This window comes from Nerophis ophidion, linkage group LG13, assembly GCF_033978795.1.
Source record: "Nerophis ophidion isolate RoL-2023_Sa linkage group LG13, RoL_Noph_v1.0, whole genome shotgun sequence".
Classification (NCBI taxonomy): Eukaryota; Metazoa; Chordata; class Actinopteri; order Syngnathiformes; family Syngnathidae; genus Nerophis; species Nerophis ophidion.
The window spans coordinates 46,827,505-46,847,059 of record NC_084623.1 but is presented as its reverse complement, the minus strand read 5'-3'; the positions used below and the strand labels follow the sequence as shown (position 1 = coordinate 46,847,059).

Below are 19,555 nucleotides of genomic sequence, written 5' to 3'. Positions count from 1 at the left end.
GGTATCAGATGGATAACCAATTTTGTGGCATCATCCAAAAACTAATGTAAAGTATCAAACAACAGAAGAATAAGTGATTATGACATTTTAACAGACGTGTAGATAGAACATGTTAAAAGAGAAAATAAATAGATATTAACAGTAAATAAACAAGTAGATTAATAATTCATTTTCTACCACTCTTCTTTAATAATTTTGACCAAATAATAGAATGGAAAATGACACAATATGTTACCGCATATGTCAGCAGCTAAATTAGGAGCCTTTGTTTGCTTACTTACTGATAAAAGACAAGTCGTCTTGTATGTTCACCATTTTATTTAAGGACTAAATTGCAATAACAAACATATGTTTAATGTACCCTAAGATTTTTTTTTGTTAAAATAAAGCCATCAATGCAATTATTTTTAGTCCCCTTTATTTAGAAAATTACCGAAAAGTATCAAAATAATATTGGTATCAATCAGGACAACACTATTTTATACGGAGCCGCAAACGCTTGAGACACATGGATCAAGAACATAATAAGTCAAGGAAAATAGTCCCTAAACCTGGCAGGGAGTCTGATCTCTCTGCCACTTCTCATGTGGTTGTCAGGCATACATTCCATACTCACAAGAGGAGTAATGTTTATTGGAAAGTCCTTTTCAGATGGGTCAACTGACTCAGGTGTCTGTGAAGTGTGTACCTTAAAGTCCACTAGGTTCATCCTGGCTGGCATCACTGAACAAACTTGTATGTATCTTCCTCATATGTCCCCGTTCTTCCTTAGTTTCGTCCCTGACCTCCGGTTAACACTGGTAGAGACTCTGCTCGATGATGGAAGTGTTGTGTCTGTTGGTGCTGCAGGTTTTGTATTCTGCTGTGGCATCGACTGTCAGTCATGCTCGGTCCAGTCACGGGTGTGTCCCTCAGCGATAACAGCAACAGATGTGGGTCAGTGCCGGTTTGCACTGCTTTTTTCAGTGCATGTGTGACAGTCTTTATGGCTCCGTCAGCCATTCCATTAGAAGATGGAAAACAGAGGATGTAAAGTGTGAGCTTGATCTCCCATGAGGTTGCAAACGTCTTTATCTCGTAGCTGGGAAAAGGGGCATGATCGCTCACTCGCTTTCTTGGTGAAATAGCAACCTTATAATTATTACAAGTAGCGCTGTTACAACATTTTATTGGAAACTGTTAGTGTTTGTTCCAAGCAGTCATCACCATCTTGAGGCCTGACGTCACAACGCCGTACGGACTTCCCGTGATGAGGTCATCCCCACCCCGAAAATCGATGGCAAGTGATTCCAAGGAATTGATACACTGGGAACTGGTTCTGAACATGAACAGGTTTTTGATTCCCATCCCTATTCACTGGTGTGTATTTTCATGTGTATTTTTAACGGACCTTTCCGTACAAAACCTTTGGCACAGATTGAACATGAAAGAGGTTTTTTACCTGTGTGTATTGTCATGTGTACTTTCAAGTCACTTTTTTGTGTGAAACCTTTACCACAGATTGAACAGATAAACTGTTTTTCTCCACTGTGTGTTTTCGTGTGTATTTTCAAAACCCAATTTCCTGCAAAACCTTTACCACAGATTGAACAGACAAAAGGTTTTTCACCAGTATGTGTTGTCATGTGTGTTTTCAATTTTGTGTTTTTTGTAAAACCTTTACTACAGACTGAACAGACAAAAGGTTTTTCGCCAGTGTGCGTTCTAATGTGTCCTTTCAAATCAATATTTTGTGTAAAACCTTTAGCACAAATTTTGCAAATAAAAGGTTTTTCTCCAGTGTGTATTCTCATGTGTGTTTTCAAAACAGTATTTCGAACGAAACCTTTACTACAGATTGAACAGATAAAAGGTTTTTCACCCGTGTGTGTTGTCATGTGTGTTTTCAAATTAATACTGCGTGTAAAGCTTTTAGCACAGACTGAACAGATAAAAGGTTTTTCCCCAGTGTGTGTTCTCATGTGTATTTCCAAATGATTACTTTGTGTAAATCTTTTACCACAGCTTAAACAGGAAAAAAGTTTCTCACCAGTGTGTATTCTCATGTGTGTTTTTAAATTACGACGATGATTATACGTTTTGCGACAGTAAGAACATTCAAAGCGCGTGTTATCAGTGTGACATGTCGTACCCCCTTCAGAGATTTTATCATCAGTGTGAGGAGAATGTGACGTTGTGTCATCACTATCCGATAGTGGAGCTAAGAGCTTGTCTGCTCGTGATCTTCCACAGTAGTCGCCATCAGCTTCTGTTGTCATGTGTTGAATTGAGCTGCTGCTTGGAGGCTGCGCCTCTCTCTTCTCCTCACTTTCACTTTTGACCTCATCATTTTCACTCTTCACAATGACAACAGTCAATGGCATCTTGGGGACATCAACCTCCTCCAGTCCTTCAAGATGATCTCCATTATGACTGATGTTGTGTTCCCCCTCTTCCTCCTCCTCCTCCTTAAAAAGGTGCGGCAATAGCTCCTCATCTTCCTCTTTAATGTGGGTGGGATGTGGCTCCTCCTCTTCTTGAGTAATAGCAGGGGGCTGTGTTTTTTCCTGCTCCATCCTGAAGGTCCACTTCTGCTGCTTAAGAAGATGTTCTTCACAGACGTCTGCATGACACGAAATGACAAACACAAGACTTAAAAAAGTTCAGCTTTGCTCAGTCTTATGAGACAATGCGTATATTAATGTACTTTCCTTTGTGTTCTTATTTTTACAGTAACTTCAATTGAATATAATACATCCAATCCAATCCAATCCACTTTATTTATATAGCACATTTAAACAACAATAACGTTTCCAAAGAGCTGCACAGCCGTGTTAAAAACAATTGTAAAAAAAATATATATATAAAACCAATAAAAACAATATAAAAACAAATATGATTAAAAACTATTTTAAAGGGTAAAATCAATTAAAACAGTAAAATAGAAATCAAAGTGTATAAAAAACACAGAGGACAACAGAGGACCACACAACTCACGTAGTGTTAAAAGCCAAAGAATAAAACCAATAAAAACAATATAAAAACAAATATAGACCATTTGATTGATTGATGACTGAATATCAATAAACAACCTCAAGTTGGATGTTTGTGCATCTCTAATTTAACTGACTTTTTATTTGTCAAACTAAATTGGAAAAATAGATTGTAAATATCATAACAAAAATTATACATTGACAAATTAGATGATGGCAGTGTAAATGTGAGCTTTACTTTTATTTCAAGTTTTGCAAATCATTCACAATCTTTAATGACTAAGAACAAAAATATTTCTCATGTTTGTGCACTCTGAATCATAAAAAACAGACTAACACCAGGTGTCTAACAATGTGGCTAATAGAAAAAGTATATAAAAGCGCCAACAATACTCCATTTACATATCGGGATTTTTAATCACTGTTATGCTGAAATTATAACTAATATTGATACTGTTGTTGATAATATTCATTTTTGTTTCACTACTTTTGGTTTGTTCTGTGTTGTGTTTGTGTCTCCTCTCAATTGCTCTGTTTATTGCAGTTCTGAGTGTTGCTGGGTCAGGTTTGGTTTTGGAATTGGATTGCAATATTAAGGTATTGCTGTGTATTGTTTTGTTGGATTGATAAACTTTTTTTTTTTTTTAATCGATTTTTTTAAAAATGAGAATCGATTCTGAATCGCAAAACGTGAGAATCGCAATTCGTATTCGAATCGATTTTTTCCCCACACCCCTAATAAATATATATATATATACATATATATATATATATATATATATATATATATATATATATATATATATATATATATATATATATATATATATAAATGTGGTTTGCCTGAACGGCTAAGAGACTCTGAGAGTAACAAGCAATAAGTGGTAGAAAATGGATTAGAAAGGACCGATTAAAAAAAATGTTTTTTTTAATTACTTGAGACTTCCAGCGGGACAAATCTCAAACTCTGGCGGGCCGGATCTGGCCCGCGGGCCGTAGTTTGGAGATTACTGCTGTAGACAATCGCCTATTAAAAGGTTTTGCCTGGGAATCATCACACTGTATGTACTTTCAATCAAAATTATTAAAAGGGAAACTGCACTTAAGCCCTATAATTAAACATCCAAAAGGTGATCCATATATTACACGAAGAAATATTTATTTAAAATTGTATCTCTTTAAAAACATGCTGCAAAAATGCACATCCTCTGAAAATAAGCCATAAAATAGCCACAAACTGAGCCATACATTTATTTTTTAAATCAGGATAAAAAAAGGTTTTATGGAATAATGCATGAACATCATACGAGGAAAGCAAATGATGCATGTGTTCGGGAATGGATGATTGATTTGCATTGGAATAAATGGGTCGGGCTGTAGGTACACAGAGTGTGGCGATTTATGAACAGAATCGTAAGTTGGACAACATCACTAAAAGACTTATCGAAATGCAAAAATGTATCAAATTGAGAACCAGTACAGACGACTAGCTCAGACAAGACTTTGAAATGTCTGCTCGCTTGGAAAACAACAATCATTATCTTCAGGTCCACCCCCTTAAATGGCCTTGACGCTGCTTTAAACAGATGAGGGCTGTTCTGAAAACATCCACTGAAGGACATCACAGTGATAACAACTCTGACATCCCTCCCTCTTCCAATAACACCTGGGGATGGAACTTTGCTCCCAACGCCTGCAGAGAAATACTCCTGGCCTATAGACACAACAAAAATACACTCTGAACCATGGACACATGCACTCACCCCATGTGGTATATGTTGGAACACGAAGCAGTGCCCAAGTGGCTGTCAGCTTTGGGCTGGACGATCCTTGTAGTTCGCTGAGCTCCACACATTGATCGGGGAGTTCTCAATAGCAGATGTAAAAAAAAAATTGTATGTGATTGGATAAACCACTTGGCTGTTACCTTGAATGACGTGCTACTTCAAACACTCACATCGAAATCAACCCTTGACGCTGATGAGAGAGACGCAGGGAATCCAAATCTGGTTGGAAGAAGAGCAAAAAACATCCTTGCTACCAATAAATGCCTTCAAAACTGTTCTCTGTACATCTTTTAAAGATTTAAAAGTTGATAGATTCGACAGAACAGTTGCAATAGCAGAATCAATGTCAGCAAACGTGCTGCCATTGATGTTTGAATCAAACAGTCGCTTTAACACTAGGTCACATCGATGAAATCCCGCCCGGCGACCATGATTGGTTCATTATTTTTTGCTATCTGGAAGGAGTTTGCAATGCCTTCGAGCCCAGACCTTTGTATGGAGCTCAGCGAACTACAAGGGTGTGGCGAGAGTCAGGTTACACCCCCCCCTACCCTTCATTGCAAGTCTCGAGCTATATGTTGTAAAATCTGCATGTGCTTTGCTATTATACTCATCCTCCCCCAGCGTCTACCCTTTTTCCCACCTTCTACGGGCCGCTGAGTGGCGACCCACCAATGTTTCGGTTCTGTAAACCTTGACAATGTCGTTTTTCTAATCTTGATTGGGATTGTGTTGGAAACAAAATGTTGTACTTGTGCAGCGACAAAGGTCATTCCATTCCAAAATGTCAAAAAGCCTTTTAGATGCATTAGAAATAGGCTGAGTCAATTAAAGGGGAACATTATCACCAGACCTATGTAAGCGTCAATATATACCTTGATGTTGCAGAAAAAAGACCATATGTTTTTTTTAACCGATTTCCAAACTCTAAAAGGGTGAATTTGGCGATTTAAACGCCTTTCAATTGTTCGCCTGCCGGAGCAATGACCTTTCACCCGTGACGTCACATCGTGAAGCGACCCGCCATTTTCTCAAACACATTACACACACCAAGTCAAATCAGCTCTGTTATTTTCCATTTTTTCGACTGTTTTCCGGTACCTTGGAGACATCATGCCTGGTCGGTGTGTTGTCGGAGGGTGTAACAACACGAACAGGGACGGATTCAAGTTGCAACAGCGGTCAAAAGATGCGAAAGTCCCTCGTTTGTTCCGCACACTTTACCGACGACAGCTATGCTATGACAGAGATGGCAAGAATGTGTGGATATCCTGCGACACTCAAAGCAGATGCATTTCCAACGATAAAGTCAACGAAATCGCAAAGGTGAGTTTTGTTGATGTTATTGACTTATGTGGAGTGCTAATCAGACATATTTGGTCACGGCATGACTGCAAGCTAATCGATGCTAACATGCTATTTAGGCTAGCTGTATGTACATATTGCTTCATTATGCCTAATTTGTAACTACTATATTCGCATCCAGCCTTTCCCTCCACCCACATTTAATGCCAAACAAACACATACCAATTGTTGGTTAGAAGGCGATCGCCGAATTCGTCCACGCTTCCTCCCGTGCCGCTGTCTGTCGTGATATGGCTCAAAAGCTTCTGTTTCTTCTTTAATTTCGTTTTCGGTACCTGCCTCCACACTCCAACCATCCGTTTCAATACATGCGTGTTCTGTTGAATCGCTTACGGCGTTGAAATCCGAGTCTGAAATCGAGCTAATATCGCTATACCTTTCAGTGCTATCCGCCATGTTTGTTTCTGTGTGGTCACGCTGTGATGTCACAGTATAATGGACGGGTGGATATAACGACGGTTAAAATTAGGCACTTTGAAGCCGTTTTTCGGGATATTGCGTGATGGGTAAAATTTTGAGAAAAACTTTGAAAAATAAAATAAGCCACTGTGAACTGATTTTTATCGGTTCTAACCCTTCAGAAATTGTGATAATATTCCCCTTTAAACATTGTGAATAGATTGTATTTTAAACCCTGTTAGATGTTAAAAATGGGTACAATAGACAGCAAGTAATGTATAAAGTGTCAGGAAGATACAATAACTATTTCATTTAAGAATTGTGGTCCGTGGTCTTTGTTGTCCATCCGAGATCACGTGAGGTGCCCATGTCACCAGATCTGCTAATGTTAGCCAAGTTAGCTCATGTGTGTTGAACCGGAGAAGACTGAAATAAAGGAGTCATGTATGAAACAAGCTTAGATTCCTTTGTATCATGACATGGTGCCAGAGATAAGGACTACACGCTAACACTCACCAAAGAATGGCAAAGCCCTTTAATTATGCCAACCAACAGAGTGGCCACTTTCAGCCCTTATTAGACCTCTTGTACCAAATTCGAAAGCCAGAGGCGAGGAAAAGAAACACACAGACAAACATAGCAATTTATCAAATACTTCAACGTTATTAAGTTGTGAAGTGAAGTGATTTATATTTATATAGCGCTTTTCTCAAGTGACTCAAAGCTCTTTACATAGTGACACCCAATATCTAAGTTACATTTAAACCAGTGTGGGTGGCACTGGGAGCAGGTGGGTAAAGTGTCTTGCCCAAGGACACAACGGCAGTAACTAGGATGGCACAAGCGGGAATTGAACCTGCAACCCTCAAGTTGCTGGCACGACCACGCTACCAACCGAGCTATGCCGCCCCAAGTTATTTTTTTAATTTATTTATTGTTTAATTGATAGACAAACTATATTGACTAACGGTGGAGTCCTACAGTTGAACATTTTTTTATGCCCCTTGACATCGTATCTAATGAATTTTAATGCCATTTAAGGCTTTCATTTTGAGGTAGCGACTTGTCCAGGGTGTTCTCTGCCTTCCGCCCGATTGTAGCTGAGATAGGCACCAGCACCCCCCGCGACCCCAAAGGGAATAAGCAGTAGAAATGGATGGATGAATGGGCTTTCATTTTCACAAAATTAATTTAATGACATTGAATGCTTTTTAATGCGCTGCAAAACCCTGGTATATTCAGGATCAAAAATATGAGGTCCTGGATCATCATTTATCCCAAAAGTAGTCCTGGTTGGCGCTCATAAAGTCCTTCATGATTAGTGGTAGTTTGTATTGATGGAACTAATGAAAGTTGTTGTGTCAAAGCACCACCAAAAAAGTTCAAGCAAGGCTTAAAATGACCAACATACTTCAATATTAAAATGTTAATAAGAATGTGCCTTTTACGGTGCAACATTAAATACATAAAACATGTTTATAAAACATTTTGGAAGTTTTTAGAGCGCTTTGTATGCCGAATACATCAAATCCTCATTACCTCTACTATTAGCTGCCTCTTGCTAGAGTTTTTTTTCCTCCCAACTTAAAATGCACGGAAAGAGAAAGACGAGTGTGCTTGTCACACATAGGGCTTGTGAATGATCGGTAAAATTATAAAAAGTCTCGTTCCCCTTAACGATGTCCCTACTGTCGTGAAAATATTGCTGTTCAGTGGGAGACAATACAGTTGTAATTATTATATCCATCCATCCACTCCTACCGCTTTTCCCGTTCAGGGTCGCGGGGGTGCTGGAGCCTATCTCAGCTGCATTCGGGCGGAAGGCGAAGTACACCCTGGACAAGTCGTCACCTCATCGCAGGGACTATGTATTATATGGTTTATTTTTATTTTTGTCTGCAAATAAAATTTGTTCACATTTCCATAACCAAATATAATATCCTACTTGCAACACAATGCTCCTCCACTCAGTTAAGTTAAAGTTAAAGGCCTACTGAAATGAGATTTTCTTCTTTAAACGGGGATAACAGGTCCATTCTATGTGTCATACTTGATCATTTCGCAATATTGCCATATTTTTGCTGAAAGGATTTAGTAGAGAACATCGACGATAAAGTTCGCAACTTTAGGTCGCTAATAAATAAGCCATGCCTTTACCGGAAGTAGCAGACGATGTGCGCGTGACGTCACGGGTTGTAGGGCTCCTCACATCCTCACATTGTTTACAATTATAGCCACCAGTAGCAAGAGCTATTCGGACCGAGAAAGCGACAATTTCCCCATTAATTTGAGCGAGGATGAAAGATTTGTGGATGAGGAAATTTAGAGTGAATGCCTAGAAGAAGAAAAAAAGCGAGGGCAGTGAGAACGATTCAGATGTTTTTAGACACATTTACTAGGATAATTCTGGGAAATCACTTATCCGCCTATTGTGTTGCTAGTGTTTTAGTGAGTACCTGAAAGTCGGAGGGGTGTGGCCTCGGTTGTTTTGACGCCAGAGTCTCTGAGAGAAGTCACGGCAGCTGCAGGACGCTGGCTCCGCTGATCTCCGGTAAGAGACAACTTATTTCCACAATTTTCTCACCGAAAACTGCCGGTTGACATGTAGTCGGGATCCATGTTTGCTTGACCGCTCTGATCCATAGTAAAGCTTCACCTCCGGGAATTATAAACAAGGAAACACCGTGTGTTTGTATTGCTAAAGGCTAAAAGCTTCCTACCTCCATCTATCTACTTTGACTTCTCCATTATTAATTGAACAAATTGCAAAAGATTCAGCAACACAGATGTCTAAAATACTGTGTAATTGCGCAAAGAGTCTTAGGTATGATTAGACCGGGATTTGAACTCACAACCTACCAATCTCAGGGCGGACACTCTAACCACGAGGCCACTGAGTAAGTATTAAGTTATTCCAAGTGTTCTTCCATGTCAGTGATGAAACATAAAAGTTAGTAAAGATGTGAGAGTAAGAAGTAAACAAACCTGTGCTGTGTAACACAACTTGATGTTTCTGGAAAACAGCGTCCAGTCGTTGACGTCGTCGCTAGTTGTCTTCTTTTGTTGGAACAAAGTTCCCCCTCGTAATCTGCTATCTTTCTTTATAACACTACAAATATTTATTTTACAGCCGCAGTTAGTCACTAATTCACCAACACTCCAACATTTTGCTCAGCGATGTGTTGATAACTTCCGGGTGTATTTTGTTAGCAGCTAACAAGCTAAGCTAAGTAGCAGGCGAAGACTAAGTCCGCTCAGGAAGCTTCAAAGTTCCTGGAGTAGAGCTCATCCTGACACAAAGAATGAATAAAATTTAGTTTGTCACACGAATAGGTACAAACGTAAAAATGAAGGAATTAACGCAGATTTAAAAACCACAATGTTGCCGCTGCCTTTTACGAGACGGTCCGTGATGAGTCTGCGCATGTGCAAACGATAGGTTTCGTCACTTCCTGTTGACTTGTGTGCTCCTTTTTACAGGACTGTAAATAAGACAAAAATAAAAAAAATCAACATACCCAGCATTTAGCCAGAATGGAGCTGGGATAGGCTCCAGCCACCCCCACGACCCAAGGGACAAGCAGTAAAAAAATATAAAAAATAGATGGTTATATATTGGTATTATACAATTGATGCCAGAAAGAGACAATGCTTTGGGGGAAAAAATCCCTGATATCAGGTATTACCAGTGGCCGACACATCAGAAACAGTGGCTGACGGAGTCATTTTGAAAGAGTCACAAAACACATCTGATGACTGGAATTGTGTGACCAGAACAGAGTCATATTGTAAATAATGTAAATAATTCAATGAATACACTCTGATGATTAACTTGTGTGATGACTGTATTATGATGATAGTATATATTTGTACCATGAATTGATTTACGTGGACCCCGACTTAAAAGCCTACTGAGATGAGATTTTCTTATTTAAACGGGGATAACAGGTCCATTCTATGTTTCATACTTGATCATTTCACGATATTGCCATATTTTTGCTGAAAGGATTTAGAAGAGAACATCCACGATAAACTTCGCAACTTTTGGTCGCTAATAAAAAAGCCTTGCCTTTACCGGAAGTAGCAGACGATGTGCGCATGACGTCACTGGTTGTAGGGCTCCTCACATCCTCACATTGTTTATAATCATAGCCACCAGCAGCGAGAGCGATTCGGACCGAGAAAGCGACGATTTCCCCATTATTTTGAGCGAGGATGAAAGATTTGTGGGTGAGGAAATTTAGAGTGAAGCACTAGAAAAAAAAAAAAGGGCAGTGAGAGCGATTCAGGTATCAGACACATTTACTAGGATAATTCTGGAAAATCCCTTATCTGATTATTGTGTTACTAGTGTTTTAGTGAGATTATAAAGTCATACCTGAAAGTCGGAAGGGTGTGCTGACCGCCAGTGTCTCTGATGGAAGTCATGGAGGAGCCAAGAAAGTCGCAGCTGCCTTTTTGACAGCTGCTGCAGGAGGATGCAAGCGCCACTCATGTCTCCGGTAAGAGCCGACTTATTACCACAATTTTCTCACCGAAACCTGCCGGTTGACATGTGGTCGGGAAACATGTTCGCTTGACCGCTCTGTTCCATATTAAAGCTTCACAACAAACAAAGAAACACCGGCTGTGTTTTGGTTGCTAAAGGCAGCTGCAATCCACCGCTTTCCACCAACAGAATATTTCTTTATAGTCTCCATTATTAATTGAACAAATTGCAAAAGATTCAGCAACACAGATGTCCAAAATCCTGTGTAATTATGCGATTAAAGCAGACAACTTTTAGCCGTGAGTGGTGCTGGGATAAAATGTCCGCTCCAACCAATAACGTCACAAACAGGCGTCAACATAAGCGTCATCATTCCGATACATTTTCAACAGGAAACTTCGCGGGAAATTTAAAATTGCAATTTAGTAAACTAAAAAGGCCGTATTGGCATGTGTTGCAATGTTAATATTTCATCATTGATATATAAAAAATCAGACTGCGTGGTCGGTAGTAGTGGGTTTCAGTAGGCCTTTAAATAAGTTGAAAAACTTATTCGGGTGTTACCATTTAGTGGTCAATAGTACTGAATATGTATTGAACTGTGCAATCTACTAATACAAGTTTTAATCAATCAATATTCAGCAAATGCTTCTGTAAACTCCCTGTAATTCCCTTTGTTGGGATGATCCAACACTCTCATCATGCCTCCAAAATCTGTGGTTCTCAAATGGGGGTACGCGTGCCCCTGGGTATGCCAAGGGGTACTGAGATTTTTTTTAAATATTCTAAAAATATCAACAATTCAAAAATCTTTTTAAATATATTTGTTCAACAAAATATGAATGTAAGTTCATAAATTGTGGGGGAAAATATGACAAAGCAATATTCAGTGTTGACAGCTAGATTTTTTTGTGGACATGTTCTATAATTATTGATGTTAAAGATTTATTTTTTTGTGAAGAAATGTTAAGAATTAATTTGATGAATCCAGAGGGATCTCTATTACAATCCCCAAAGAGCGCACTTTAAGTTGATGATTACTTCTATGTGTAGAAATCTTTACTTATAATTAAATCACTTGCTTATTTTTCAACAAGTTTTTCGTTATTTTTATATCTTGTTTTCCAAATAGTTCAAGAAAAACCACAACAAATGAGCAATAATTTTGCACTGTTATACAATTTTAATAAATCATAAACTGATGCCATAGTGCTGTATTTTACTTCGTTATCTGTTTTTTTCAACCAAAAATGCTTTGCTCTGATTAGGGGGTACTTGAATTTAAAAAAATGTTCAGAGGTGGTATATCACTGAAAAAAGGTTGAGAACCACTGCCCTAAATGACAGCTCCTGATGGCAATGTAAGGAAGTCACATCAATAAGGCGGTATGGGAAATCTGTTTTGTTTGACCGTTTCATTATGTTTTGATACTTGAATGCGAGCACCTTCATTGATTGCATGCTCAACCCTGACTCTGCCCAGTCCAACTTAACCTTGCACATGCACTCACATGTTCATAACTTTTTACATACCTTTTGTATGCCCTGTCAAAGTTAGAAAAATCACCCAAATCCCACTTTTGACCAGACAACACATCCCAGAGATGGTTGGCCAACAGTACATTTTATTTGTTACAACACTTCCAGTCAGCCAGCTCACTTTGTCAAACCAGGTCAGCTGAAAAGACCTGTTACTTTTAAACCCACATTTTGCACCAAATGAATCTGAGGAGTTGATTTGCCCTCCAGTTTAATTCTAAGTTTTTCTTTGTAAGGAAGACCATCAAATGGCTTTGCCAAAATCCGGTCCACAACATTCAAATTATCTGCCATTATGCGCAGCTTGCTACATATCTAGCTCGCTAGCTGAGACTGGCGCTAGGGTAGTGCAAAGTGAGACCGCCTGTAAGTGATTAGAGATGGTGGAGGGGCTCAGCAGCACCCGCTGCTCGGTAGGGACAGAAAATGCAGAGTGAAAGAAGTAAGTCTCCAAACACAAAAAACACCAGAAATAGAATCTCAGAATAACAGTCTAGATGATTCGATTCCCCTTTGGCCCGGATAACACGATGTCGAATATTTCCAAAAACAATTAGAAATGTGGACTCGTCAGACCACAGAACACTTTTCCACTTTGCATCAGTCCATTTTATATGATCTCGGGCCCAGAGAAGCCGGCGGCATTTCTGGATGTTGTTGATAAATGGCTTTCGCTTTGCATAGTAGAGTTTTAACTTGCACTTACAGATGTAGCGACGAACTGTATTTAGTGACAGTGGTTTTCTAAAGTGTTCCATGTGGTGATATCCTGTAGAGATTGATGTCGGTTTTTGATACAGAGTCGTCTGTGGGATCGAAGGTCACGGTCATTCAATGCCGCTTACGTGGAGTGATTTCTCCAGATTCTCTGAACGTTTTGATGATATTATGGACCATAGATGTTGAAATCCCTACATTTCTTGCAATTGCACTTTGAGAAACATTGTTCTTAAACTGTCTAAAATATTTGCTCACGCAGTTGTGGACAAAGGGGTGTACCTCGCCCCATCCTTTCTTGTGAAAAGACTGAGCATTTTTTGGGAAGTTGTTTTTATACCCAATCATGGCACCCACCTGTTCCCAATTAGCCTGCACACCTGTGGGATGTTCCATATAAGTGTTTGATGAGCATTCCTCAACTTTATCAGTATTTATTGCCACCTTTCCCAACTTCTTTGTCACGTGTCGCTGGCATCAAATTCTAAAGTTAATGATTATTTGCACACAAAAAACATGTTTAAGTTTGAACATCAAATATGATAATCAACTGAATATGGGTTGAAAATGATTTGCAAAACATTGTATTCCGTTTATATTTACATCTAACACAATTTCCCAACTCATATGGAAACGGGGTTTGTATTTTCTCGCAGTTTCTCTTTTTTCCACTTCATCCATTGACTTTTCTAGAGATACATTCTAAATGACTCCTCTTAATGCTGCTGCTCTGAAAATGTGTTTTAGAATGGCCTCAATCAAGATGGCTCAGCTCCACATTGCATGAATATTAAATAGAACAAAACACATACTCCACAAATATTTACCACATATAACGTGCCCAATTTTACTTAAAGCATACATTGCATGTTGCATAGAGGCCTGGGGACATACATCTTGAACAATCACAAACCAAATAGTCATTTCACATAAGGGAGTAATAATGATAATTCATAGAACTGATTACCAAGACTAGACAAATGATTCATTAAAGTCACACATGGAATAGCACTTTGTCATTGAAATTGAAAAATGCAACTAAATTACATTTTCAGTCCAAACCCGTTCAAAATCAGACATACATCATACAGAGTAGACAGAACTGGAACATGCATGCGTTGCAACAAGGGCTGCGCCCCGTAAAAGTGCGCTGGGAAAAGGGTCAAACAACTGATCCCGTAGAATACAAGACGGCTCAAATTATGTATAAAGTAAATAATAAAATGCTTCCAGATGTGATCTGGAAGATGTTTCAGATATGAACCGATAGATATGAACTAAGAGGGATTTATGTACACTCAAAAGCAAAAGTATGAAACAAAGACCTGTATGTATATCATACAAAGGATATCATCAATGAAATTATTTAGAATTAGAAATAACATATGTAGCACTTCAATTAAAAAAACAATATACTGTAAATAAGTGCGTAAAATATATTTGAATGGTTCTTACTTTGGTACATTTAGGAGAATCTTTCATCACACATACTGCAACTCACACTTTCTCATCAGTGTGTGATCTCATGTGTCTTGTCAAGGTATCTTTTCGTACAAAACCTTTAGTACAGATTGAGCAGGAAAAAGGTTTTTCACCTGTGTGTTTTGTCATGTGTGCTTTCAAATGATGATTTTGTGTAAAACCTTTAGCACAGATTGAACAGTTAAAAAGTTTTTCCCCGGTGTGTTTTCTCATGTGTGTTTTCAATTGGCTATTTTCTGTAAAACCTTTGGCACAGATGGAACAGGACAAAGGTTGTTCAGCAGTGTGTGTTGTCATGTGTGATTCCAAAGCAATATTGTCTGCAAAACCTTTAGCACAGATTGAACAGGAGAACGTGTTTTCACCAGCGTGTGTTCTCATATGTCCTGTCAAATGATGATTATGTGTAAAACCTTTACCACAAAATGAACAAGTAAACGTTTTTTTACCAGCATGTATTCTCATGTGTGCCTTCAAATTATGATTTTGTGTAAAACCTTTACCACATAATAAACAAGAAAAAGGTTTTTCACCAGTGTGTATTCTAATGTGTGTTTTCAAATGATGATTTTGCGTGAAACTTTTACCACAGCTTACACAGGAAAAAGGTTTCTCACCAGTGTGTGTTCTCATGTGCGTTTTCAGATTACAACGGTAATTAAAAGTTTTGCCACAGTGAGAACATTCAAAGTGTGTGTTGTCAGTGTGACCTGTATCAGCTTCAGAGTCTTCATCATCAGTGTCAGAAGAGTGTGACGTCATGTCATCACTATCTGATATTGGAGCTATGAGATTGTCTGCTTCTGATCTTCCACGGCGGTCTCCATCAGCTTCTGTTGCCATGTGTTGAGTTGAGCTGCTGCTTGGAGGCTCCGCCTCTCTCTTCTCCTCACTTTCACCATTGACCTCATCATCTTCGATCTTCACAATGACAATATTTAATGGAATCTTGGAGATATCCACCTCCATTCCTTCAAGATGCTCTACATTCTGACTGATAATGTGTTCCTCTTCTTCCTCCTTTACATGTGGGCGATGTAGCTCCTCAACTTCCTCTTTAATGTGGGGAGGATGTGGCTCCTCCTCTTCTTTTTTAATATGGGGGGGCTGTGGTTTCTCCTGCGTCATCTTGGAGGTTTATACCTGCTGCTCAGGGATAAGATGTTCTTCACAGACGTCTGCAGGATACAACAATACAAAGACATGCTTTAGAAGAGTCCAGCTTTGCTCAGTCACATAAGACATTGTCCTGTACCATTGTCCTGATAAGGTTGTTTACCTCATTTAACAACAGGACATGAAAGGCCTACTGAAATGAGATTTTCTTATTTAAACGGGGATAGCAGGTCCATTCTGTGTCATACTTGATCATTTCGCGATATTGCCATATTTTTGCTGAAAGGATTTAGTAGAGAACATCGACGATAAAGTTTGCAACTTTTGGTCGCTAATAAAAAAGCCTTGCCTGTATCGGAAGTAGCAGACAATGTGCGCGTGACGTCACCGGTTGTGGAGCTCCTCACATCTGAACATTGTTTACAATCATGGCCATCAGCAGCGAGAGCGATTCGGACAGAGAAAGCGACGATTTCCCCATTAATTAGAGCAATGATGAAAGATTTGTGGATGAGGAAAGTGAGAGTGAAGGACTAGCCGAAGAAAAAAAAGAAGACGAGAGCAGTGGGAGCGATTCAGATATTATTAGACACATTTACTAGGATAATTCTGGAAAATCCCTTAACTGCTTCAGGGACGTGCACATGATTATAGAGGGACAGGGGCTCAAAGTCAGAAAAGGGCAGGACATTTTTTTTGGGTCATTTACACAATATGGAAATTAATGTAAAATTAAATTTTCTAATAGGAAGCTAACTACTTAGCTGTGTGTCCATTGTAGGTAAAAGTATTTGCCATTTATTTTGTGTCAACAAATTATTGTCATAATGAGTTAATTCACATTATCATAGGCTTGGAAGACATGAAAAGCAACAAAACACTGGTTTATCATTAGGCTATTTATTGTTGAAGATAAGCATTTTAATATTGAACATTGAACAGTGCAACATGAACTTTGAAAAAAAAAAAAAAAAATAAAAATACCCAAATGGAAAAAACTTCAATGTGAAAGCCTCTTTTCTCTCAGGTGTTGCTTCTAAGGTCCCTACCTCTCTCTCAGGTGTGACACTTTCTGAGGTCTGTGGTCTTTCTTGAATTCTGGTGCTAGTACTTGGTTTTAGCCATGCATTAAGAGGTCTGTTACCCTTAGCTGCTTCCTGGCGCTCCTTCTCCTTTCTTTTCTGTATCCTTTCTTTTTTTTGGCATTGTACTGCAGGCATAATCAACATGAATCAAGTTTAAATAATGATGGTAATATTCCTAACAGACAACGTACATCTTATATCCCCAGAATGCTAAAATTAGTATTATTATTAATAATAATAATTATTATTATTATTATTATCATTATTCTTCTTATTATTATTGTTATTATTATCATTATTATTATTATTATTTTGTCAACCCACACAGTAATAGCAAAGTCACAATAAACTTTATATCTAAACCTCTACTCACTGTGAGAGAAATGTGATCCGCCGTAAAAACAGTGCATTTTATTTTGAAAATTAACCCGGTGTTTTATTTTGTACACTCCTTCCTGTCCCGCACGATCCGCTCTGCTCTGTGCGGAATTGATGTGCCGTGCTCAATTGATGCGCCGTGCTCCGACGTCCGGCAAAAACAGAAGCTGACACACTAAATAATAGAATAATACAGCGTTTTTCTGAAATATTACCCATATTAGATGCTGAATAAGTGGACGGTGACTCCACCATAACTAACAGGTAGGTTCAAGTTGCTCCACTGTCACGTCTCCACAGGGGCGCATTTGGCTCTCTCTCTCTCTCTCTCTCTCTGGCGGAAGCGGTAGGCTCAAACAACCCGGTATTACAAGAAAACGTGGAGTTTTTGTACCGGTGTTTTTTTTTTTTTTTTTTTTTTTTTTACATCCCTGACAGGAATTTATTAATGTTGTTCAAACGGGGGGAAAACACACACACACACACACACACACACACACACACACACACACACACACACACACACACACACACACACACACACACACACACACACAGAGGCAGAGGGCACTTTTTAAGACGAGGCAAAAAAGGGCAGGTGCTCAAGCACTCATTCATAGGGCCCTATGTGTGCACGTGCCTGATCTGATTATTGTGTTACTAGTGTTTTAGTGAGATTATATGGTCGTACCTGTACAACCTGAAAGTCGGAGGGGTGTGGTGACCGCCAATGTCTCCGAGGGAAGCCACGTTTCTCGACGACGAAGGCATGGTGTAAGCATCCGACGGTCGGGGGCGGCCGGTGGGAGGAGGCAAGAGAGTCCGCAGTTGCAGGAGGAACGACGCAAGCTCTCCGCTCATGTCTACGGTAAGAGCCGACTTATTATCACCATTTTCACACCGAAACCTGTCGGTTGACATGTGGTAGGGAACCATGTTCGCTTGACCGCTCTGTTCCATAGTAAAGCTTCACCGTCATCTTTCGGGAATGTAAACAAGGAAACAAGGAAACACATGCTGTTGCTAAAGGCGGCCGCAATACACCGCTTCCCATCTACATCTTTCTTCTTTGACGTTTCCATTATTATTTGAACAAATTGCAAAAGATTCAGCAACACAGATGTCCAGAATACTGTGTAATTATGCGATTAAAGCAGACGACTTGACCAAAATGTCCGCTACAATCCGTGACATTACGCACACGCGTCATCATATTGCGACGTTTTCAGCAGGATAATTCACGCGAAATTTAAAATTGCAATTTAGTAAACTAACCTGGCCGTATTGGCATGTGTTGCAATGTTAAAATTTCATCATTGATATATAAACTATCAGACTGCGTGGTCGGTAGTAGTGGGTTTCAGTAGGCCTTGAAGTTATTTAGTAAAAAGTATTGCTTTCATTTTGTTGTCATACACCTTCAACAAGTCGCCAATTCATCGCAGGGCCAACATCATGCATTTTATACCGCTTGTCCCTTATGGGGTCGCAGAGGGTGCTGGAGCCTATCTATGCTGCAAATGGGTGGAAGGCTTGGTACACTCTGGACATGTCATCACCTCATCGCAGGGCCAACACAGATAGACAGACTAAATTATTACTAACATTCACACACTAGGGAACATTTTAGTGCTGCCAAAAATGATGCGTATTGAAAACAGCGTCCAGTAGTTGATGCTGTCACTAGTTCTCCTTGTTTGTTGGAGAACGTTCCTTTTCGTACTCTGTTATCTTTCTAACACTACAAATATTTCTTCCACAACCACAGTTAGTCACATATTCATCAACACTCTTAGCATTTGTATTTTAAAGATTTTCACTCCACTTTACAGTCACACTGGTGTCTGTTAGCGATGTGTTCAAAACCTCCGGGTGTATTTGTTAGCAGCTAGCAAGCTAAGCTAACAAGCATGCTAAATTAGTTTTAGAAGCTCCAGAGTTCACCGAGTCGAGTTAATCCTGACACGAAGAATAGATCAAGTTTAATTAATCACACCTTTGAAGAATAGGTACACACTTAATAATGAAGGAATTAACGCAGACTTACAGACAGCACTGCGCTTTTGCCTTCTCCGACACGTCCAGTACCAAAACACACGATCAGTCTGCGCATGTGCAAGGTGTAAATGACGTCACCTCCGGTAGACTTTTTGCAGGCAAAGGCGAAATTACCATTTACAATAAAGCAGCCTTTTCCAACGGAATTCCTATACAATTTAAAAAAAA

At 39.2% G+C, this 19,555-nt stretch overlaps 2 protein-coding genes across 7 annotated transcripts; both read right to left on the bottom strand.

The window, feature by feature from the left end:
- Nucleotides 1-68: 68 nt before the first annotated feature.
- On the bottom strand, nt 69-9,957 carry LOC133564640 (oocyte zinc finger protein XlCOF6.1-like). Of its 5 annotated transcripts, none has more exons than XM_061919087.1 (4): nt 9,509-9,957; nt 4,930-4,978; nt 4,736-4,840; nt 69-2,602 (listed from the first exon to the last, which is right to left on the bottom strand). In XM_061919087.1, exon 4 carries the CDS (start codon nt 2,553-2,555, stop codon nt 1,350-1,352), a length of 1,206 nt encoding a protein of 401 aa, XP_061775071.1. In that variant the 5' UTR covers nt 2,556-2,602; nt 4,736-4,840; nt 4,930-4,978; nt 9,509-9,957; the 3' UTR covers nt 69-1,349. The 5 variants fall into 5 exon arrangements, with proteins under 5 accessions (XP_061775071.1, XP_061775073.1, XP_061775070.1 ...); XM_061919089.1 differs by lacking the exon at nt 9,509-9,957 and adding an exon at nt 8,980-9,498; XM_061919086.1 differs by having other exon boundaries at nt 4,736-4,978.
- A 4,133-nt stretch (nt 9,958-14,090) lies between these two features.
- Nucleotides 14,091-19,502, bottom strand: LOC133564638 (gastrula zinc finger protein xLCGF3.1-like). Of its 2 annotated transcripts, XM_061919083.1 has the most exons (3): nt 19,377-19,440; nt 18,021-18,192; nt 14,091-15,928 (listed from the first exon to the last, which is right to left on the bottom strand). In XM_061919083.1, the coding sequence occupies exon 3, from the start codon at nt 15,876-15,878 to the stop codon at nt 14,766-14,768; it is 1,113 nt and encodes a 370-aa protein (XP_061775067.1). In that variant the 5' UTR covers nt 15,879-15,928; nt 18,021-18,192; nt 19,377-19,440; the 3' UTR covers nt 14,091-14,765. The 2 variants fall into 2 exon arrangements, with proteins under 2 accessions (XP_061775067.1, XP_061775066.1); XM_061919082.1 differs by lacking the exon at nt 18,021-18,192 and having other exon boundaries at nt 19,377-19,502.
- Between the last annotated feature and the right edge of the window lie 53 nt (nt 19,503-19,555).